The sequence below is a fragment of the Artemia sp. Qi Xiang Cuo genome, chromosome 18, assembly GCF_049724085.1.
Source record: "Artemia sp. Qi Xiang Cuo chromosome 18, ASM4972408v1, whole genome shotgun sequence".
In the NCBI taxonomy this organism is placed as follows: Eukaryota; Metazoa; Arthropoda; class Branchiopoda; order Anostraca; family Artemiidae; genus Artemia; species Artemia sp. Qi Xiang Cuo.
Window position 1 is genome coordinate 14810439 of NC_142811.1, and position 24882 is coordinate 14835320.

General features: G+C 34.9%; 1 protein-coding gene across 1 annotated transcript in view; it reads right to left on the reverse strand.

The window, feature by feature from the left end:
- Positions 1-682: 682 nt before the first annotated feature.
- LOC148941235 (replication factor C subunit 4) overlaps positions 683-24882 on the reverse strand; it is a 59131-nt gene continuing 34931 nt past the window's right edge. The window contains exons 6-8 of the mRNA XM_089104687.1: positions 18901-19014; positions 6465-6548; positions 683-824 (exon numbers count right to left, since the gene is read on the reverse strand). Of these exons, the coding sequence (XP_088960813.1) occupies positions 729-824; positions 6465-6548; positions 18901-19014 (294 nt within the window). The 3' untranslated portion in view covers positions 683-728. The remainder of the gene's footprint in view (positions 825-6464; positions 6549-18900; positions 19015-24882) is intronic.

The following is a 24882-nucleotide window of genomic DNA, read 5'->3' on the forward strand; positions in this document are numbered from 1 at the left end:
AAGAAAAATATAAAAGCTGGAAGCAGTACCATGACAAACTTGATTTCAGACAACCCTCGACTATTAAGTTTATTTAGAAAATGAATGGCTTCTACGATGAGGAATCCCAAGCAAACACGTCATTTCAATCAGATGAAACTACAGACAGTCAGGAAATAGCCAATGCAGGGGCCAAACATCTCAAAACAGTTATAAAAAGAAAAGAAAAAACCTAAACAGCTGAAAGAAAGACGCACTGGACAATAAAGAGCTCAAAACACATCTACTAATGTACCCTACAACCAAACATTCACCGAAAATGGCATAGAAACAACAATAAAAACATACCACTAAACGCACCAGGCATTGACAAAATATGTCTAATTTAAGTTAAGAAACTCCCTTTGAAATGGAAATGAAAGCAGCATCAAATAATTAACAAGTAATGGGAATCAGGGGAATTCCAAAAAATATGGGAGAAGCAAATAACAACCATGATACCTAAGCCCCAAAAGATCCAAAAAAGTTAAAAATTTACGGGGTAAAACCCTTTTACCGGTGATGGAGAAGTTTTACGAAAGATTAACATAAAGAAGAATAAATTTGATTGTGGGTAGATTCTGTACATTTATAGTTGTCGACCTGTCAATTCAACCCCCGTAATAAAGGCTTTAGTTTATCTAAGACTGAATATGCCATGAAATAAATGCCTCAAATTTATTTTGAAAAATATGAAAATATTAGTGTATTTATGCTGCTTCGCAAAGAGCCTTCATGATAGTACATCCAATGTCTAGCATTTGGAGATATTCATCAGCACCATCAGCCAATCGGAAATCGCTCAGCTAGAAAAAAGAAATTTTTCAAAATGAAAAAAATATGCATTTATCCAAGAATTTAGGATGCAGTAACTCCCTTCTATTTTTTTAGAATTGTATTTTTAATATTGCTACAAATAAAAATTAAATAAAATTGTTAAACTAAATTGAGAAATTATTAATAAGACAGTTAAAATAATTTAAAAAAAATATTAATAATTTAAGATCCAGTAACTTTCATGGGTTACAGACTTCTTTTTTTTCATAAATGAAGACATATTTACTAGGCCTAAGGAGAGACTCGAAATACTGTGCCTAGCATAAATATATTTTAAATAACGCGATTAAGAAAGTAAAAGCTATACAAGGTGCTATAAATAAAGGGAAATTAAATTTAAAAACCTAAATAAGAAATCAATAATGAAAAGATTAAAGTAATGAGAAATGAGGAATTAGAAACTAAAAAAAAAAAAAATCTTAATCCAAGAATTTAAGGTATGGTAGTTCTAATGTGTTTGAAGTTCCTAATATTTTTAAACAGATAGAGACACATTTACTAGGCCTAATGTGAGAAAAGTCTCAAATGCTACACCTAGTATAAATGTACTTGAAACAATTTGATTGTAAAAGTAAAAGCTAGATGTGACATTATAAATATCGAGAGATAAGACATTAAAATGAAATTTCTAATAAGAATTTTTTGAAATTTGGATTTTTTTTCAAAGAATGGAATTTTTTTTCACCAAAAAATAAAAGCGAAGTCAAGATAAAATAATAATCTAATTCAGTGGTTGCCAAAATTATTCGGCTTACGATACGTTTTCTTTTGCACTTACCTTTCACGATAGATTTTTCGTAAAATATAATAAAGAAAGACGTCAATTGGAAACATAGATTTTTGCAATGAGATTATTTATTGAAATAGAATAAAAAAGAAATACAAACATTCGGAGTTTATATTACTGGAACGGATATCTTGACGTACTGAAAAAACATTAAGTACTCCTCGGCCCTGTTTTTTCAGTGGTGATCTTAAATCACTGCAATACAATATTTTCATTGCGTCTATAATAAAATATTTGTAGTCACTATAATACATCTGAATCTCTCCAGTGCGTACTTTAGAAAACTGTTCTAATTCTAATCAAATAAAAGACAAACTTAAGGTTTTTCTTCGGTGTTGTAAATGACCCAAAGTTATTCAGGGGATTTTTACGTGTATCATAGAACCAGAGCCGTTCAGAGAGGGAGGAGGAGCAAAGGGGCAGCTGCCCCGGAGGCTGTGATTGGGGGGTGGGCGCCACGGCTGGGGGGATAGTCCACTTTGTTCAAATTTTTCATATTGATTCGGCTTTTTTTCCTTGTAATTGAGTAGGGGGAGGGGGGTGTAATTGATTTTCCCCCGGGTACCACCAACCCTAGGAAATGCTCTACCTAGGACTGACCATGTATAAACATGTTGTGATATGTTTTTTATGAGTATAATGTTATATTATTTTATTATATAGAATATATTGAACCGGAGAGCGAAAAAACCCAAAAATGCCGGTCAGACTTTTTTGCTGTTTTTAAGGTTTATACATGTTTTGATATATTTTATCCATTTTATGTAATGTTATTTTATTACATAGAATACATTTTACGAGAAACGCAGTGGACCGGAAAAAGTGATGTATCCCCCTTTTTCTTTTCTTTTTTCTTATAAGAAATACTTCCGACCGATTCTCAGAAAGGCTAAAAGACAATATTTTAATCAAAATTGAAGACGATCAATTCAGTTTTACGACCCAAAAACCTGAACTACCCTTGATGGGAAAACCATGACTGAGCAAACTAAAGCCGCGAAACCACTGTTTCGCGCCCTTTTTGCGAAACCACTGTTTCGCGCCCTTTTTGCGAAACCACTTTCGCACTTTTTTCACCCGCACTGGAGAGAATAGGAGGAACACAGTAACATTCCAAGCATGGTCATACAAGGATTTTTTAGCTCCCGGGTGCGTTAAGTTAATGGCAGTTGTTCCTGTAGCTTCCCTCGACATCTTAATAATTCTCAAAAATTTGAAAGGTATTTCTGCATGATGAACCGATCGCGTTCCCAGGAAGTTATTGGAAGCAGTGTTGCCATCTATATTCCAACCATTAACACATTTGACAAGCCTCTCATTGCCAAAGAGGACATTCCCCGCAGTCCTCAAGAAAGCATGAATAGTACCTCTTCATAAAGTGATCTTCAGGATAACTCGTCAAAATTTTGGTTAATCTCAATTTTATTGGTGTTTTCCGAAGTCTTTTAAAAAATCTATGAAGAACCAACTCTACTCTTTTCTGAAATCGAAATCTAAACCAACGACAATTTGGGTTCAGATCACGATATTCAACTGAAGATGCGCTGACGTCTTTAAACTTATTTATCAGCAAAGAACTCGACTTAAGACGTGTGTCAGCTGCTATTTTTATTGATATTAAAAAAGTGTTCGACAGTATTGATCACGAAATTCTACTAGGACTTAAATCAAATTAAATTAGATCACATTGGAATTAGAGGAGAGGTACTCGAATGGTTCCAGTCCTAAACATCGGCATATATACATAGATCTATTGAACGATATCGTGGTAAACTTAGGTGTGCCAGAGGGATCCATCTAAATTTGCACTTTCATTTCTAGTTCATGTGAGTGACAAGTTATGTTCTGAACCCCAATTTCAGGGCCTCGTGTTACTGAAAGCTATGCTGCGGTGAGGGCAATTCGCATAATGACAACGACCCTTATGAGATTTTGGCATCCACAGACGATACTGCAATAGCTTTATATGACTCAAGCATCGAAAAAACTTCAAGAAAAACTTGAGATTACCCTAGAAGGAAGTTATGTCTGGATGGATGCACATTCATATTCGTTTACTAAATAGACGAATATGAATTTAAATACTTTATTATATTTATTTATTATATTATATATATTTAAATATATTATTCAAACAGACGAAAATGACGAATATTGTAGCACTTAAAAATTAACGCTAAATTATGCTACTTTGACAATCACAAGAGAAATAAAAAAGAGAAAAAAAGGTCGCTTGTTAAATACGCTCACAAAGTATGACAGAATGGAGTTTAAAAATCTATTCGTACGGCGCTTAACGGGTTATAGTTTATTGTAAAGCCTAGTTACTCTGCTGATCTGTTAGATGGTGGAAAATTAGATCCGTGCTTTTTGTTTGGCAATAGCGTTTTCCCAAATTTCATTATTATATTTTATAATATGTATATATTTTTTAAATACATAAAAAACTATATTTTTCTATATTCTTTAAAAACTCCCTAATCAATATTTAACAAAGTTATGAGACTCAAAATATTTTTTTGAAGTAATTTGTCATATAGATTTGTTTGTAGAAATTTTACTTTTGTATCCACAAAGCTTATGCACGTTCAACAAAAGTTAATACCCTTTTATGAAGGAGGGGGTGGAGTCAAAATATATATTTTATACCATGTCTTTGATTCTATTATTTTCAAGGATTTGAACTTTTCATCCGGAGATAACTGGCATTGCGCCTTCTAGAGGAGTAATCAGGCATACCAAGGTATCCAGGTAGATTCATGGACAAAAATCTCTCCTTTCTACTCCAAATACAGGCTTTGGATGTGTGCTTTAAACTCCTCCCAATCTTAGCATAATCAAGAAACAGAAGCATTTATTCCATATAAAAAAAAAACTATGTCTAATTTACTATGGACTTCTGAGAGATCACCTGCAAAATTTGGCAGTCAACTTTCGGACCATGGTAAGAAACTTAAAAAAAATGGATCCAATCCATAGGTGTGCACTGAAAACTATTGGAAATGTAGACGACCATCTCTCTCTTGGTTGGCTTAACCGTCTCTCGTGCTCGGTTACATTTTCGAGTTATTTTCAGGGTTATTCCCATTTCATTTCAAAATCTGCTTCGTTTGACATCTGAACAGCATGATTAAAACACTCGATCTGCTTTAAACATTCAGGTGAGATAAACTCCGACAGTTCATTCTCGTTTTTCCCTAGATCCTAATTGAATTAAAGTGTGGGAAATACTCCCACGCCAGCTGAGATGTAGTAGCTCCTTTGAGTCTCTCAAAAACAATTTTAAGAAATGTTTAGTAAAAGATGAAAAAGTTAAAAATAATTTAAACATGATGATATTTTATATTTTTTCTTTACTTTCAATATAACTTTTTTTGGTTACTTTATATAGGCGAGGTGGTTGTACGTCTGGGAAGAGAGGAACCGACTGGCTAAGGTATTTGATTTTATTTATTGAGGAGATGTGGGGGTGTGTCGAAGAGTGAAGTGAGAGCATCTTACTTCACGATCACTTCCACTTCACTATCACTAACATATTGCATATTAGTGAAGAATCAAAGAGCAGTGTATTTTAAGTTTATTTATTTCCTTTTTTTATTAAATAAACCAAACTATGAAAAAAAAGACTTTAAATAACGTTATGTAGTTTATTATATTAATTGGCACTATATTTAAGAAAGGAAGTATGATGAAAAATCAGCCAAAAATCTACTAAAAACATATAGCACCAAACAAACTTAAGAAGATATAGCTTTCCTTTCAAGGCTCGGTTACCTTTAAGAACCAAGAGAGTGTTAATGTTTAATTTTTACTGACAAAACCTGATTAGTTTCACTTATTTATTTTCACGTTTCCGTGGCAACACTGACGAAAATAGGCACTACCGTAAAAACTTCAAAATTTGGAGCAACCAAAAGAAAAAATCTTAGAAAGTCACGATTTTCGGGTATGACTAGACCTAATATGGGTCTAAAAAAGAACCTAAGGGGCAAAAAATGTCTATTTTGATGTTCTTAGTATTTTAATAGTTTTATTTTGGCTATGTATCAATAAAGTTACTGTATATTATTAGCTTATGCATCGACTCTGTTACAAGACAAAAGTATCAAACAAACATATACAATACAACAAGCAACAATACAACGATTCTTGTTTTCTTCGAGTGACGGAAAATCCAGGAAAAGAGGCGAAATCTGCCTCTATTCTGAAGCTAGCTCAGTATTAAGTTCTAGGGCTCTTAATTCAGGCCGACTATAATTACACTTATATATGATTTCATTTAGAACATTCACCTCTGGGATTAAAGCAAAATACAACTAGAATCCGTAACAAACATTTATCATCTACTTTATATTTTGGTGAAAGATAATAAAAATAAAATAATAAAACAAAATATGGAAACTGAAAAGACAAAAACAATATCTTTCTTGTTAAATATCCAGGACTAAAATCCATAACATTAATTATTTTTTTTTCGAAGAATTCTGATATTAGAGTGCAGCACTGCCAGATTTATTCGGCCATTTCCAATAGATGAATATGTCTTCAAAAATAAAGAAGTATCTGCAACAGTTAATCAGATAGACAAGAAACCGGTAAAGCAGCTTGAAAAAGGGTTGAGGAGATCCCCAACCTCCCCAATTTAGAAAACCATTATAACAGGTAATTTTGGGTGGACATTATAACCAAAAAGCAACTTGTTTGTCCCCCCCCCCCCTCTTCTGGAAGTGCCTTCAATCCCTTTCTCAAAATATATTTCGGCTAACCCCTGACAAAAAATATTAGGAGTATAGATGAAATTAGGAAAAAACGTGTAACTTACAGCAAGGCGCTCACAGATCATTGCTTTTTGTTTATCAGCGATCTCCGGCGATTCAAGTATCCTTTCAAATACCTGATTTTGAAGCTAGAAAAAAAGAAATATATTACAATTTAGCGAATCATTATCAGAAGAACCAAAGTAAAAAAAGAATTATTTTTTGGTTTTATCAGATTCTTTCAGAAGCCAGTCTGAAGTCCACTTTTCTGTTTAACAAGATTTTAGAGAAAAATCACCTGACTATCTGTAAAGTCTACAAAATTCGCACATTTTAATTTGAAATACCGAATTAAGGGCCGTTCGCAAAGGACCTCATTTGTGTAGATATATGTAAGTTTGCTGATTTGGACCAGATATTTTATGATCGCACATAAAAACTTTCAGAATTGAGTAAGATCTGGTAGTACTTTCATTCGAATATCCGCATACGATTTCAAGATCAAGATTTGATTTCACAATCAAGAACTTCGCATCTGAGATATTTGGCCCAAATTGCTTCGAACACTTTGAAAACGGTGTCTTACTCTTCTAAAACCTTTGGTTTTAAGACAATAAATAGAGTTGAAGAATATCCAATCTTTGGTCTAATATGGTTCTTACAAAGACCTTAAAATACGTCAGGCACCAATCAACACTACTTTAAGTGATCCCCTTCTGTGTCTTCTTCTTCAGTGTCTCTTCTGTGTGAACAGAATACATGTTATATAGCCATAACCTGTGATCGAATACCCGCACGGCCAGCAGGGTTGCCACCTATAGCATAAAAGTGCTATTTCAGCACTATTTTATTACGCGTAGCACGTGCTCAAGGTTGCTAAAATGGCGCTAAAACAGCCCGAAATTTCTATTTTAGCACTATTACAGCCAATTTTTTGACTACAGCACCTACAATCGCTACGCAGCGCACAAATTTGGGCATTTTAGGAACTGATAGTGGTGGCAACCCTGATGGCCGGTCTTATACACTCTGTCAAAGGAGAATTTAAATCATTTCTATCTTCTCGATATTACCTGTATCGACATTTCCTCCCTGCTGAGTCTAGATCGTATCTAGCGTATTAGAATTTCTTAAATTATTGCAAAAACGCTGCTGCAAAAAAGCTGAAAGCTGCACTCAAAGGGAGGATCGTCCGGGTAATCAACGTTCAATCCCACTTAGATCCTACGGATGTACATTATTTTGCTGATCCTTCCCCTTGAGAACAGCTTAGCGAACCGTTTTTGGCAATTACTTCATACGTTTGAAAATATCAGACAAGACCTTACTGCATAACAGCAACGAATAGCAGCCTAGAAAGATAAGGCCCTTGTTGGAAAAAAACTACAAGCGCCTAAGAAATTATAGTGTCGCAAACATTGATCAGAGAATTTTCAAAAAGTCTAAATGAAGTACAGTAGCTTATATTTCTTACCTCTCATAAATATTAATGCAAATAAATATTTTCGTTAATAAATACAAATTTCTGTTCATTTCATTATAATAATATTCATTATTATATTATAATTATAATATTCATTATAATTATAATTTCTATTCATTATAATAATATTCGTTTTCTATTCAGCCCATCAGTCAGAACAGACTTCATTTCTCCCACTGCTTGCCTGGAATACGTTACCTGAATGTCACTCGTTTAGTACCTTTAAAATAACCGTATAAGCACTTTTGATGTCTAGATAGTTTATTTAATATATATATATATATATATATATATATATATATATATATATATATATATATATATATATATATATATATATATATATATATATATATATATAAATAAAAGTTCAAATAGGGATAAAATCCTTTTAATAGACAGTGTTTTTTATAACAGTGATAGACATTCACAAAAATACCAGATATTTCGGTCACATATACAGTGACCGTCATCAGTGGTAAAACTAAAATAAAACAATTTAAAACAAAAGTTTATATACTATATCAAATAACACTACATATTGTTTGAATCTCTAATTCTTTTCAAAGCAAAGGCGGAAGCTATTCTCTTTGACCTTCATGGGATCGGTTCATTAGGGTTCAATGATATAACATTTGGACAAAAGCCAACTACATTTGGTGAACTGAACTTTACTCTGTCAGATTTTAATGAATTATCATAGATAGAGTTCAGCCCTTATTCACCTGTATCCCGAGTCAAAGAAATATTCTTGAATGAAATTTTTTTTATTTCAATAGTTTCACGAAAAATTTGCTTTAAACCCCGATCCCTTGAAATCAAAGAGACATTCTTGAACGAAATAAAATGGTCTGGAAAGTTAAAAATATGTTCCGAAAGGGCTGAAGTAAAATCTTCAGACTTAGAATCTTGCTTTAAAGCCGAAGAAATAGACTCTTTATGCTGTAATAAACTCATTTCCAAACTCTGGTTAGTACGTCCCACATATGAGCTTCCACAAGTACATGGGATCTGATAAACCCCACTTTATTACCCCAATGAAGTTAGATCCTTCCCAGAATTTAGAAAACTCCCCAAAGTGTTATTACTCTTTAAAGCTACCCTTAGACCATTGCTTTGTAAAATTCTTTTAAGTTTTTCACTTAGCCACTTTTGTCTACACAAATTTCTTATATTAAGAATTCTTCGAATTTGGTTGAAAAACTGAAAAAAGTAGAAATTTCTTCGAATTCTTTGCTTTCAAGCTTCGACATTGTATCAATGTACACTAATATTGATGTAGAAGTAGCCGAAACTCTTCTAGAAGGAAAGCTCTTAAGAAATTTGGATTTGATAAGTGGCAAAACAGATTTGGAAGTTTCTGTAATTATGTATTTAGTAAGGTTGTGCAATAAGTTCTCTTATTTTTTCAATTTAGAGGGGAGTATTTCGAACAAATAAATGTTTTACCTATGGGGGCCCCTTTATCCCCTTTATTAGCTAATATTTTTGTGGAGAATATTGAAACAATTGCGTTAGATTCATATTTTTTAAAACATATTTTCTGGGGCCGGTATATGGATGACATTATTTCAGTATGGGATTATGGGGAGGAGGAATTAAAGGGATTTTTGTAACATCTTAATTGTTTGGGAGGGGATTTAAAGTTTACTGTTGAATTGGAAGAGAATGGGAAACTTCCTTTCCTTGATGTTCTTCTTTTGCAAAATCAAAATAGTCTGGATTTTAAAATTTACAGAAAACCGACAAATAACAATAGATTTTTGTCTTACAGTTCCGGTCACGCTCGCCAAGTAAAAATTGGTTTGATAATTTCTTTAACTGATCGGATCTTTAGTATTTGCTCTCCAAAATTTGTTGAGGAGGAGTTGTCTTTTCTAAGGAAAATACTAATAAGTAACATGTATCCCAAATGGTTAATTAAACAGACTTTTTCAAAAACAAGAAAAAGGTTTCTAAAGATTTCTAACGAAGTCTTGGAGACAACTCGGGAGAAGAATGTTTTTTGTTCCTTACCATATGTACCCGGGTTAAGTGAAAAACTTAAAAGAATTTTACAAAGCAATGGTCTAAGGGTAGCTTTAAAGAGTAATAATACTTTGGGTAGTTTTCTAAATTCTGGGAAGGATCTACCTTCATTGGGGCAACAAAATGGGGTTTATCAGATCCCATGTACTTGTGGAAGCTCATATGTGGGACGTACGAACCAGAGTTTTGAAATGAGATTATTACAACACAAAGATTCTATTTCTTCGGCTTTAAAGCAAGACTCTAAGTCTGAAGATTTCACTTCAGCCCTTTCAGATCATATTTTCAATTTTCCAGACCATTTTATTTTGTTCGAGAATGTCTCTTTGATTTCTAGGGATCGGGGTTTAAAGCAAAATTTTCGTGAAACTCTTGAAATAAAGAAAATCCTATTCAAGAATATTGCTTTGAATCGGGATACTGGTGAATATGGGCTGAACTCTATCTATGGTAATTTATTAAAATCTGACAGAGTAAGGTTCAATTCACCCAATGTAGTTGACCTTTGTCCAAATGTTATATCATTGAACGCTTATGAACCGAATCCAAGAAGGTCAAAGAGAATAGCTTCCGCCTTTGCTTTGAAAAGAATTAGAGATTCAAACAATATGTAGTGTTATTTGATTTAGTATATAAACTTTTGTTTTAAATTGTTTTATTTTAGTTTTACCACTGATGACGGTCACTGTATATGTGACCGATATATCTGGTATTTTTGTGAATTTCTATCACTGTTATACAAAACACTGTCTATTAAAAGGATTTTATCCCTATTTGAAATTTTATTTATCGTCATGGAAAGGCAGTGTGGTCTCCGAAATTATCTACGTTATATATATATATATATATATATATATATATATATATATATATATATATATATATATATATATATATATATATATATATATATATATATATATATATATATATATATATATATATATATATATATATATATATATATATATATATATATATATATATATATATATCGCTCCTTCTCCACCCCAATCTATTCAAAGCCTCCCTTTTTACACCCGCCCACGAAGTTCCCATTTCCTTTAAATCTTTCTTTATGACGTCCTCCCACCCCAGACGGGGACGACCTGCTTTCCGTTTAGCCCTAGATGGTTGGCCGATAAGAACAATCTTCGGCAATCTGTCATCCTTCATCCGCACAACGTGCCCTAACCACCTCAACCTTTCTTTCATTATAGCCCTAGAGAGCGGTATTGAACAATATTAATGAAGAACAAATGTTTAAATATTTGTATGAACAAATGTACGAAGAACAAATGCGCAGATGTTTAAATATTTTACTATTTTGCAGTTTTTCACGTTTTATCAGAACCCTTCATAAGCTAATCCAACTAAATCCATTTTTCTATTTGACAGGATCCTCGAAAAAAGAATTCTTTTAAACTACTTACCATGAAAAAAAGAAAAAAAAGGGTAAAAAAAGAAAAAGAAGATAAGGGTTACAATCAGTATGAACGCGTTTCAGTTTGACCTTGAGTCAGGTACTCTATCCAACTTGAACATGGTAACTCAAATAGTGCTATGTATTCAAATCCAGACAACGAACGACTACATTTTGTACCATGAATCCTGCATTCTACTCAACTCGGATGTGGTAACTCAAATGACGGTATGTGTGCAAATCAAGGCAAATATTTGACAATGATTCGGACAAGGGTACATTTTTATAATGAGTCATGTACTCAATTCAACTCGGGCACCGTAACTGAAATGTGTAGTGTGCGAACCCAGGCAGGCATTTGTCGACAAGTACGAACCTAGTAGACATCTACCATGATTAATACAATCTATTCAACTAGAATACAGAAGCTCAAATGACGTTATTATTATGACTTTAAATGATGTTGTATATTAGTACATTTCTATTGCGAGTCATACGAACTACATTCCACGAGTCATGTATTCTACCTAACTCGGACACAGTAACACAAATGACGTTATGTGCGCGAAAGCAAGCAGACCATTGACGAAAAATTCGAAACCAAGCACTTTTAGACCATGATTAATACATTCTATTCAACTCGAATGCAGAAGCTCAAATGGCGTTATTATTGTGATGTTAAAATGACGTTGTATATTAGTACATTTCCATTGCGAGTCATACGAACTACATTCCACGAGTCATGTGTTCTGCCTAACTCGGACACAGTAACACAAATGACGTTATGTGCGCGAAAGCAAGCAGACCATTGACGAAAAATTCGAAACCAAGCACTTTTAGACCATGATTAATGCATTCTATTCAACTCGAATGCAGAAGTTCAAATAGCGTTATTATTGTGATGTTAAAATGACGTTGTATATTAGTACATTTCCATTCCAAGTCATACGAACTACATTCCACGAGTCATGTATTCTGCCTAACTCGGACACAGTAACACAAATGACGTTATGTGCGCGAAAGCAAGCAGACCATAGACGATGAATTCGAAACCAAGCACTTTTAGACCATGATTAATGCGTTCTATTCAACTCGAATGCAGAAGATCAAATGGCGTTATTATTGTGATGTTAAAATGACGTTGTATATTAGTACATTTCCATTGCAAGTCATACGAGCTACATTCCACGAGTCATGTATTCTGCCTAACTCGGACACAGTAACACAAATGACGTTATGTGCGCGAAAGCAAGCAGACCATTGACGATGAATTCGAAACCAAGCACTTTTAAACCATGATTAATGCGTTCTATTCAACTCGAATGCAGAAGCTCAAATGGCGTTATTATTGTGATGTTAAAATGACGTTGTATATTAGTACATTTCCATTGCGAGTCATACGAACTACATTCCACGAGTCATATATTCTGCCTAACTCGGACACAGTAACACAAATGACGTTATGTGCGCGAAAGCAAGCAGACCATTGACGATGAATTCGAAACCAAGCACTTTTAGACCATGATTAATGCATTCTATTCAACTCGAATGCAGAAGCTCAAATGGCGTTATTATTGTGATGTTAAAATGACGTTGTATATTAGTACATTTCCATTGCGAGTCATACGAACTACAGTCCACTAGTCATTTATTCTGCCTAACTCGGACACAGTAACACAAATGACGTTATGTGCGCGAAAGCAAGCAGACCATTGACGATGAATTCGAAACCAAGCACTTTTAGACCATGATTAATGCTTTCTATTCAACTCGAATGCAGAAGCTCAAATGGCGTTATTATTGTGATGTTAAAATGACGTTGTATATTAGTACATTTCCATTCCAAGTCATACGAACTACATTCCACGAGTCATGTATTCTGCCTAACTCGGACACAGTAACTCAGATGACGTTATGTGCGCGAAAGCAAGCGGACCATTGGCGATTAATTCGAAACCAAGCACTTTTAAACCATGATTAATGCATTCTATTCAACTCGAATGCAGAAGCTCAAATGACGTTATTATTGTGATGTTAAAATGACGTTGTATATTAGTAGTTTAGTACAACTCTATTGCGAGTCATACGAACTACATTCCACAAGTCATGTATTCTACCTAACTCGGACACAGTAACTCAGATGACGTTATGTGCGCGAAAGCAAGCGGACCATTGGCGATTAATTCGAAACCAAGCACTTTTAAACCATGATTAATGCATTCTATTCAACTCGAATGCAGAAGCTCAAATGACGTTATTATTGTGATGTTAAAATGACGTTGTATATTAGTAGTTTAGTACAACTCTATTGCGAGTCATACGAACTACATTCCACAAGTCATGTATTCTACCTAACTCGGACACAGTAACTCAGATGACGTTATGTGCGCGAAAGCAAGCGGACCATTGACGACGAATTCGAAACCAAGTACTTTTTGACCATGATTTATGCACTCTACCCATCTTGGATTTGATAGCTCATTAGACACTAAGTTAATTTTCTAGGAGATTGGGGAAATTCAGGTTTTTAACTTTCTTTAAAGACAGTCGTCTATAAAGAAATGTTTGTGTTTTATAGTTGCTGTATTTCTGCACGCGAAACGGTTTCCTGCTGGAGGAATGCCCGTTAAAGGAAAGAGTGAAAGTTTTTGCTCTTGTTTTTTGCTCTTATTTACTTCTTTTTTTACTGTTCCTTCATATACACTATTCCATTAGCTATCAAACAATTCGTGGTAATGAACTGTAAGTAAGGAGCAATGCGGCTCAACAGTAACCGAAAGCCTAAAAAACGGAATTTTGATATCAATAGATGCATAAAAACAATCTAATTATTATGTAAATTCCAAATATATGAGATTCATTAGGTTTACTGTTACGCATCAAAAGCAACGAACCTAAGAACATTTGCCTGATTTTCGAAAAAGGGGAAAAAAAACCCTAAAAGTAAAGAAATTTTAATGAAAATCAAAGCCTCAGATTCAGCGTATCTAAAAACCCTGATGTAGAAGTTTCAAGCTTCCATCTGCAAAAATGTGGTATTTTGTACTTTTTACCAGAGGAAAGATCATGGATGTGTTTTGTATTTGTTTGTTTTTCCCAGGGGTGATCGCATGGAACCAATAGTCCTAGAATATCGAGAAAGGGCTCATTCGAACGGAAATCAAAAGTGCTAGTGCCCTTTTAAGTGACAAAAAGATTGTAGGGCAACTGATCCCCCTTCCACCCACCTTTTTTCCTAAAAGTCATCCGATCAAAATTCTGAGATAGCCATTTTGTTCAATATAGTTATCAGATAGCTATGTCTTTGAGGACAACATAGCCCCTCAAAGCCCCTGGGGAAAGGTTTGTAAGTCAGGAAATTTGCCCATTGTTTACGTATTGTATTTTTTATCGGGAAGTATACAGGTATTTTCCGGGGAGGGGGGGGGAATTTTCTGCTGGGGGATTTTCTACAGGGATAATTTTCCATGGAGAGGGAAGTTCCCTCTGTGGAGAGGGATGGTGGGGTGTATTTTATGTGGGAAGAACATTACATGGAGAGATTATCCTTGAGGTGAAGGAATTTTCCATGGAGGAGGGAGCCAGATTTCCCGGCGTTATGTGAGGGGACAGCCCCCTCATACACATAATAAATAATTTTGGTTTTATATGGTGAGATTTTCACATTGGGAGGGTAGCTTTTGGAGGTAAACTTTCCAGAGGAAATTTTACACGGGCGGAAACTTTGCCAAAATTATTATGCAAATTCTTTTTTAATTGTTCATGCACGGTGAGCCAAATTCGAACCTGAATTAGTTGACAAAAGTTAAGAAATTAAAAAAAAAAAAAAAAAATTACTGAAAGTAAGGAGCAACATTAAAACTTAAAACGAACAGAAATTATTCTGTTTATGAAAGGGGCTGTCCCCTCCTTAACGCCCTGCTCTCTACGCTAAGTTTTTAATTGCTTTAAAAGTAGAGTTGTGACATCGAGGGAATCTTTAGCGTAAAGATCGGAGCGTTGAGGAGCGGACAGCCCCTTTCATAAACGGAATAACTTCTGTTCGTTTTAAGTTTTAATGTTGCTCTTTATTTTCAGTCAACTTACTAAAAACAAAAGCACGAAGAACAATAGGGAAATCTTTTTGCAAGATATTGAAGATAATTTGAATGAATATTTCGGCCTTATGTCCAAGGGCCGTCCTCAGCAAGACAAAAATATATTAAAAAAAAGACTCACAACAACATGCGACCAATAAAACCCAAAATTAAAATTTTTTCAAACCAGTCCTAGCATCCTTACTTCAGCCAAGTTCAACCAGGACTCTTTTGTCTGATAAATTATCTCCACTTTCTTACAAAAAGATCTCCATATTGCTCTTCGTGCTTTTGTTGTTTGTTATGGAAAGGCAGTGTGGTCTTCGTCGCTATTTTAGTCAACTTGCTTAGACTTAGTTCCTGCCACGCCATCTGGCGTATAAGGCGACAACGGTGTCGGTTTAATTATATATTATAAGATGACTACCTGTTTTTTTGTTGCTGTTTTTTTAGATACTTTATTGATGTTGGTAGGTTCAAAATAAAGAACTTAAAAGGGACGTTGAATTGAGAGACTAAGAAAATATTAGCTTTACTGAGAGGAGAAGAAATCATGGCCATTCTTTGAAGTTTTTCCTTAGGCATCTACGACATGAAAAAATTATTTTTATATTAAAACTAACTACTTCTGAGTGAGGAAAAAGAACGAAACAGATTTAAAAAAAAAGATTAAAGTTCTAAATTAATGAGAACCTAATAAAAAAGAAAAACACATATTGAAAACTGACTTAGTTGGACTATGGAACTGGCTTAGTTTGAGGAGATGAACTATAAGTCAAAAGTGTTTCACAAAATGTTAAATAGCATCTATTGAATTAAGGGAGCTAAACCAGTGAATAACATAAAGCTAGGCAGACACTCATAGAAGAATACGCACCGACTGCACTCCTGCCATAGTTCATGCATTCTATCCAACTCTGACGCAGTAGCTCAAATGACGTTTATTGCACGAGCAGATATCTGACAATAAGTATGGGTCTAGTAATTTTGAGGAACTCAACGTAATTTGAGGAACTCATAACGCACTTTTTTACTCATAACGCACACGAATTGCTACATTCGAAAGATACTAATTTAATAAAAAATGCGTTAAGTTGAGTACAATGCAGTATCTAAGCCCAATGTTTTGTGGAAATCAGACACGACTTTTGGGGGTTCTCCTTGTGACGACTATTGTTTCCAAGGTTAATCTGTTATTTATAGTCAAAAGTCAACAGCTTTGTACGGTCAGCGACGTTTGAGTTTAAAAAAAGCTAAAATTACAAATCCTTTAATCTTTAATTCTATTCATTATCATTCCAACTTCTAGGTAGTTAAATATAAAAACCAATCAAATTAATTATATACATAAATAACATGTTGAAGCTTAGAAAAAAAAAAGTAATTTTGCTCTTTGATGGTTTTTGGCCATCGCGTAAAGAAGTAGTACTATACTACTAGTATAGTATAGTATATAGTACTATACTACTAGTACTAGTATATAGTATATATTCTTCAGTAAGAAGTACCATTTGATCACCTAAAAATAGTCAATAAAACTATTGACTAAAATTAAAGTTCTAATCAAAGTTGAAATTAAATTGAATTTAGAATAAAGTTCTAAATCAAGTAAATTTATTAACTGAAAATTGGCAAAAAAAATTGATTGAATCTCGCATCCCTATTTCAAAAAATTATTGAATTGTGTTACTATTGAAGAGTGTTGAAAATATGAACACTACGCGCCTCACAAAGGACACACTAAAATATGAAAGTGAGTAAGAGAGAAGAAACTAATCTGTAATACAGAGCTTTTTCTTTGTTATTTGTTAATTTTTATCTCTTCCTTTCTGTTTTTTCCTAAATATTCTTTCCTGTAGTCAAATCTGATAATCATATAAAAAATAATCCATGGTCATACCTCACAGCCATTCCTCACATACCTCATTACCGTCAAAAGTAAAAGACTGTTTCGTGAAGTAGTGCAGTAGTGAAGTATTTTAAAGCAGTTTTTTTGAAAAGTTAGGGTCCAATAAATAATTATATAATAATTATGATAATTAAAATTATAGTAACTTAATAGTTTATTATTAAATATTATTAATTAAATATTTATTATTAAATATTAATAAATGTAATAATTTAATTATTATATAATAAAATAATAAATAATAAAGCAATAAAATAAGAAGCGAAAAAAATACAATGAAACACTAAAATTGAAAATTTATTCGTTATGATAATATAATAGACAGGGCCGTATACGGTATTTTTTTGGGGGGGGGGGGATACAAAAAACTTTATAAAACGCATCAAAAATTTGCTTATTTTTGGGAAATTGTATCGTGAAGCGTCACAATATTTTTCATATGACTTAGATTTATTATTTTGAAGGTGGGTTATTGTGGGTAGTTGAGTCTGGATTGTTATGTTCTGTAAGGGTGGGACAGTTGTGGGGTGGGAAAAGTGGTACAGTAAGACAATTTGTATTTGCTTCCAAATAATTCACACCTGAGTAATTCTTGTGTGATGAGGGTTGGGAGGTATATAGGGGAGTGGTATGTTCCTGGGGATAAAGTGGGGGGTGACTAGGGGGGACATCGAGAGGGAGCCGTTCTGGCTAAGTGGACGCGCGCTGGGCTGAGAATCCGAGAATTCGGGTTCGATCCCTGGTGTGGTCAGTTTCTTAGTTTGGGACGCGGGTCAGTGGTGTGACCCTGTAAGCTTAGCCAGAGTCAACCCAGCTCTAAATGGGTACCTGGAGAAATCTGGGGAAGGTAAAACAGAAAGGGTTTGCGAAAGCATAGGTTGGCTGGCCCCCAGCCCCCCATTGCACTTCCTGGCTGAAGGGCCACGAAACGGAGATCAGCACCGCCGGTTTGGACCTTAAGGGTCTAGTGCCGCATCCTTTACCTTTTTTTTTTTACATCGAGAGGGAAGGGATCTTTTTGAAAGGGTGGGTTGATTTGTAGACATAGGCTGTATATGGGAGGAGGTTCGGTGTAAAGAGTAGACATTCTTTGCGAGGGATGAAACATGGATTGGTGATTGGCGTCGTAAGTCTTTGAAGGGAGGAACTATAGTTTGGCGTGGAGAATTCGGCGTTTCGGCGTTTATTCGGCGGTAGGAGAATTCGGCGTTGGTTGTTTATTTTTGTTACGTTTTTTACGAGTCGGACAAACATTTCAGGGGGGGGGGGACAAACCGCTCCCCCTGGATACTGCCTTGATGATAGGCATATTCATCCTTGAAAACAGAAATTTACAACATCTTTGTTTTTATTATTTAAGCATTGTTAAGTTTTTACGGTAGTATCAAATTTTCGTCTGTGTTGCCATGTTGAATCGTGAGGATAAATAAGCAAAACTAATTAGTTAAATTTGATAACCATTCTTATCATTATAAAAATAAATCCTTGCACCGTACAAAGCATACTAAGCTACACCGTACATACGTGTAGCATACACCGTACATACTAAGATATGAAAGAGATTAATAGAGAAGAAACTAACCTGTGATACAGAATATCCTTCACAGGTGAAATCCTCAATAAATCGTTGCAACTTTTCAAAAGAGGCTGTCGCACTAACTTCAAACAAGCGATTTATGTGACGTTCGGGGATTCTCTAAGAAAAAATCATTCATGAATTTTCGGAAAAGCTTCCTGGGAAAATAACTAGATTGATTGATTAAATATAATGATATATAAAAGGAAGAATTCCTTGAAATTAGAGCAATATTTTGGTTTGCCAATGCTGAAATGATAAAACAAAAACTACTTTAAATGGTACTTGTATGATAAACCCTCTACCGCTAAAGTTGTTCATTCATTGACGTATTATAGAACTATTTTTTTTTCGTTAGTTTCTTTTAGCTTAGCGTGAGACAAGACAAAGAAAAGTGAGAAAATAGATGGAAAATATATAATTTGGGCTATACATTTGCACATTAGGGGCGGGGGTAAAGTATTTGGGCAGTGTGAAGTTAGAAAACAATTCTTACTATATAATATGCAGAATAATTGTACCTAACACATTAGGCATGCAGACCCGCTGCAATTTACCCCCACCCCCGACCCATTACCTTGCAAGTATATAGTCCAAATTTGTTTCTAAAGTATTATGTTTTCATCTTGATTTGGTATATTTCATTAGGATTGAGTGTCAAAGAAACATATTAGAAGAATATGAGGTAGGGGGTAAATCATACAAGTATCTTTGAATTATATTTATTTTCAGTAAAGCACAAATGACTTTGGCCTTTTAGAGGATTTAAGGGACATTAATCTTTGGTGTTGTTGTTGATGTAATGATAAAAAAATTCACACTGTTTGAAAATAAAATCATTTTCGGTTGAGCACAAATTATATTCTCGACTTAGAGGACTCAAGGGGGTGGTAGTCGCCCTTTTATTTATAATACTTTCTGTTTGTTCAGATTGAGTTACAATATGACTTTGTTTCAGCCCGTTTTATATTTTAATGTCAATCGTTAGATTCGTTGAAATTTTTTTAAAACATCTTTTATTCAGCTCGAGCTACATTTGACTAAACTTTATTGTTTAAGTAACCTAAACCTTACTAAAATTTTAAATTCAACTAACCAGCTAAAAATGTTTCTTATTTAGCATTTTGTATTTACTTCTCAAGAGACAATACCGTGAAACAAGCAAATTTGAACCGCAGTCCCAAGAGTTTTCATGCACAACTTTATCCACTGGCCTGTCGAAGTACTAGCTGGAAGCAGGCACATAAGCATGAACTGGTTTAGGGGGAGGGGGAATCAATACAAAAAAAATGATAATTTCGAATGGAAAGTGCCCGGAAATTTGGAAAAAAAATTCGGGAGCGGGTCATACCATGAGCCCCCCTCTCCCCTCCCACGGACGTCCCTAATTAGGAGACACGACTATATCAGATAGCTAGTTTAAAAATAAAACGGTTGTTTTCCTCTCATGCTAAAATTACGAATTTCACAAAAAAAAAACTACAAATTTTTTTACAGCAAAAAAAAAAAAAAAAAAAAAAAAAAAAAAAAAAAAAACCGACGATCTAGCGTGAGTGCTATCTAGGTTAGTTGGAAAATAGATAATAGTATGTATTTTCTATACTCAAGTTATAATCATATTACTCAGTTACAGCTAATAGCAATTAGCTAATACCAACTTTTCCAACTTTGTTACAGCTAATAGCAATGCAAAAACACAAAAAAATATGAGGGGCAGAGAAAAAAAGAGAGCGAGGGAGAAGAAGAGTGAGAAAAAATAACAAGTTCAATATATGTTCAAAAACACAATCAAGTTTCTCCAGGTGGCACTGTTTATGAAGTTTGACATTGACGGCCAAGACAATCTTTAAAAAAAAAATTATTGTTTAGTTCAAAAACTTGTTTTATCGATGTGATTTTTTGAGTAAGTTTGTTTTCTTTTTATTTGTTTTATATTGTATTTCGCAGAATATTTGGACAGAAGGACTATTTCAAGACAGGAATAAAACCTTCCTTAAGTGTATTTATAATTTGTAAACTTTACTTAACAATAAATTAATTAATTTTTAATTTTTCTTATACAGTATGCTGCCCTTCCTGTAAGTTTCCCTGGGTATTTTCACCAGCACAATCTTTATTCTCGGATAGATTGGCACGCCATCTATAGTATCAATTACCTATAGCGCCATTTTTGATTTCTTATCGTTAAGAAGCGTAATGGGAACTAACAGAAGAGGGGAAGGAACCTCCCGCAAGCGACGTATTGTACCCGCCGGTATTAAGTTACCCGTATAATGCGGGGGACAGTTGAGGGGGTCCTTACACTTCCCTTGTTCCTAGGTTCCTTCATTCTGTAAGTATTCAGCGTTCAGTGCTGATGGCGTGGACCGCTGGAATGCTCGTTTATTGTCCTGTTCTGAATTTTGTCCAAAATAGTATCGAAAAAGGGTTTTCTCCAGATATTTTAAGAAACATACGTCTAAATTTTTCACACTTAGACAGGATTCTAAAGTGAGGAGTTAAATCTCCCACTTTTGCCATCCTTGAAAAGCTAAGCCTAAGAGAGTGGGTACAAATGTAATTACTAATAACGTATCCGAAATTGTTAGCGCTATCACAAAATATAATGCTGGTGATGTTTTTCTGCAAGACTTTGTCATCTGTCACCCTAGTGAAGTACCCCTTGGTCCCGCTGATGCTTATTACGCGTTGAGTTACTGTTTAAACTCCTGTTTGCCGAGTTATGCTCTTTATCCGTGTCTGTGAGAACTCTCCTGCCTGGAACAATTGGACGCCTTCCGTCGTTAGTTCAAGATTGTTCTGTCTCTTCAAAACCGTCCTATGCAGTTATTCTAAAAAAACCACCTACTGACCTCAAATATCCTGTTGACCACAAAGAGACCCTTGATACCCTGGACGGTCATGATGGTATCGTAAGTGTGATATCTGATCCTGCCAAGAAAAGGCGGGTAGTCAGTCCATACCTGAGATAAAGCTTCAGCCGTCTCTCTCGCCGTCGCTGCAACTAGTCAGCTAAATGTAACCACTCATGTCCTTAATCAAAAAGTGCTTGGTATTGTGAGTAACATCCCTGCTGTTGTGCAAAAATCAGAACTCATTAGTATGATTCCTGGTCTCGTTGATGCAAATAAAATTGTAAGTTCTGGATCCTTACGCCTTGAATTTCTAGACGATGCTGCCTTAAATAAAGCTATAAACGAGGTTTTGTGTTTGGGATACGAACTTTTTAAAATTAGACGTTTTTAGAGGTTACCTCCTATATGTTACCGCTGTCAATCGCCGAACCACATTGTCGGAAATTGCCCACTCCCATCGACTAATCAAAAGTGTTCACGGTGCGCTGCTGGACATTGTAAGACACGTGATAATTCTTGCACTGAAAGTCCGAATTGCGCCAACTGCGGGGGAAATCATCTTTCCTATATTCTGAGATGTCCAATGTTAAAAAAACTCTGAATAAGGATAAAAAATGATTGCTAGTGACAATAGATTTCGCTTTGTTTCACTTAATATTAACGGAACCAAAGACAAAGATCTTCTTATTGATGAGCTTCTTGATTATGATGTAGTTTTCCAAGAGGAACATTTTCTAACTAAAACCAGTACAGATACTCTTAAACGGTCACCCACGCACCACACGTTTGTACGAGAAACTAAAAAAAGGCACGGTCGACCCTCTGGGGACCATGCAACTCTAGTTCGCCTCGCTAAGAAACCTGAGCTTATTTATTCTCACCATAATTTACTGGCAATAAAATGTGGTAATATGGTCCTCATCAATGTCTATATGCCACGTAATCACAAGAACATTTCTTCTCTATCTGTCTTCACAGGTTCTTGTAGGCGATTCAAGACATTTATGATTAAAGTGGCTAATCAGGGATTAAATTGGATTGTAGCTGGTGATGTTAATACTAATCGTCTGTCCTAGTATGAAAAAAATGATCTGTTTCTCGATGCACTGTCTAGTGGCTATCAGTTAGTCAATAAAGATAAACAGTTTACCAGCAGTCATAACCGTTATGGTTCTAGATCAAAACTTGATCATGTTATAGTTTCAAGGGGATCGCTCGTGATTCCTCCTGTCATTGTTTTGATGATAAAATTGAGGATGATCACTTGTCTTTAACTCGTGAAATTGAGTCACCTGCTCTACTGGCTTATAACCGTTTTCTTACCATATAATGGTTCGATAAGCCAAATTGGAAACCAGTAAATTCTGAAGTTTATTTGCATGTTCTTTGCTCGTTATTATCAAGCCTGAAAGTGCCTTTTTACCTTTTACAAATCTCTGTAAGGTCACCGACAGCTAAGATTGATTTAAATTGTTACTATTACCAGATCATGCATTGTTTGAAGGCAGCTGCTTCAGTTTCAGTTCCTGTTGAACGTGTTTGATTTGGCACCAGAAAACCGTTATGGAATGTGTGCCCAGAAGTGAAAAAAAGCTAAACAATGCGCGAAGTTTTGGCTTCGTCTTTGGATTGCTTGTTATCGACCCAAGTCTGGTGAAGTCTTTAGAATTAAGCGAAATTCAAAACGTCAGTTTAGATCTTCTTTGCGTCATGCCCGCCTGAATGGTTTGGATGGCCCCTCGGATCAGAAGTGTTGGTCCAATGTAATTAATAGCAGCAAGTGTGTGCCTGCTACCGTTTCGATTATCAAAATCAGTGATTTTGTTGCTCATTTTACTCTTGTTTTTTCTACATTTAATCATTCTATCCAGTCCATGTTTTCTTCTCTATTGCATAATTCTGTTCCTAGTGTTCTTCGGCAAGTTCATATATTTTTAATATCTAGTGGCGATATCTATCGTGCTTTTAAGAGTGTTAAGAAATCAAGTGCTACTGATATGGATGGTCTGTGCTATAATCATTTCACCATCAAGTGTCCACCATTGTTAACACACATTCAGCTCCTATTCCAGATGGGTTTAGCCCAGTCCTTAGTTCAAGATAGTTTTCTCTTGGGAATCGTAACATCAGTTTTGAAGAAGGGAAAGGACGCAGATCAGTGTTCCAGTTATCGACCAATTACAGTGTCCTGTTTCATGGGCAAGCTGTTCGAGTATGTCGTATTGCCTGATGTTTTGAGTGAATGTGATTTTTCTGACTATCAAGTTGGGTTCAGAGGCGGGTTTGGTTATTTTCAAGCCCATCATATAATTTGTCAGTTACTAATCTCGGCAAAAAAGTAAAAAAAGCCACTTTGTTATTTCTAGGTTGATATCTCGGGTACGTTCTACAACGTTGTACAATTGCAAGCGCTCCACTATTTACTTAAAGCAGGAGTTTATTATTCCGTAGCAAAAGCTCTTCAATATTGGTATTCCAATTCGTTGGTTTGGTTAAAATGGATGTCTGATATATCCTAGCCTATCTCAGTAAAGAGGGGAGTCAGGCAAGGTGGTGTGCTGTCTCCATATATTTTTAAAACTGTGCTTGCGGACTGTTTGCGAATGCTTTCTCCTACTGAGTTTTTAGAAAATACTGCTATTAGTCACATTGCCGATGCTGATGATGTTCTGCTAGTTAGTCATACTAGGCCAGGCCTCAAAAAGAATCTAAATGTTCTGATAAATGCTTTGAGTATGGTTGGGCTTTCTGTAATTGCTTCAAAATGCGAGTTTCTGTGTTTTAATAGTTCTAACCTTGCTCCTCCTTTACATGCGGGTACAATGCTACTCAAGTGTATCTCAAAGTTGAAACGGCTTGGAATTACTATTTCTGATACACTTTCGACTACATGCTCGTCTCTGGTTGCTAGTGCTCTGCAGTGCATTCGATTCCCATATGGTAAAATCTCACCTAATAGAGGGAGGTACAGCCGCCGAGGCTTATGTAAACTTTACCATAGTTTTTTTCTCCTGCAATTCTTTTTCTTTCCGGTGTGCAGCCTCTCATGCGCTAAAAGGACCGTCTTCAGCAAAGGAGGGGCTATTTTAAATATTGTAATTTCCTACTATATTTGTCGACGTGGGACAGATAT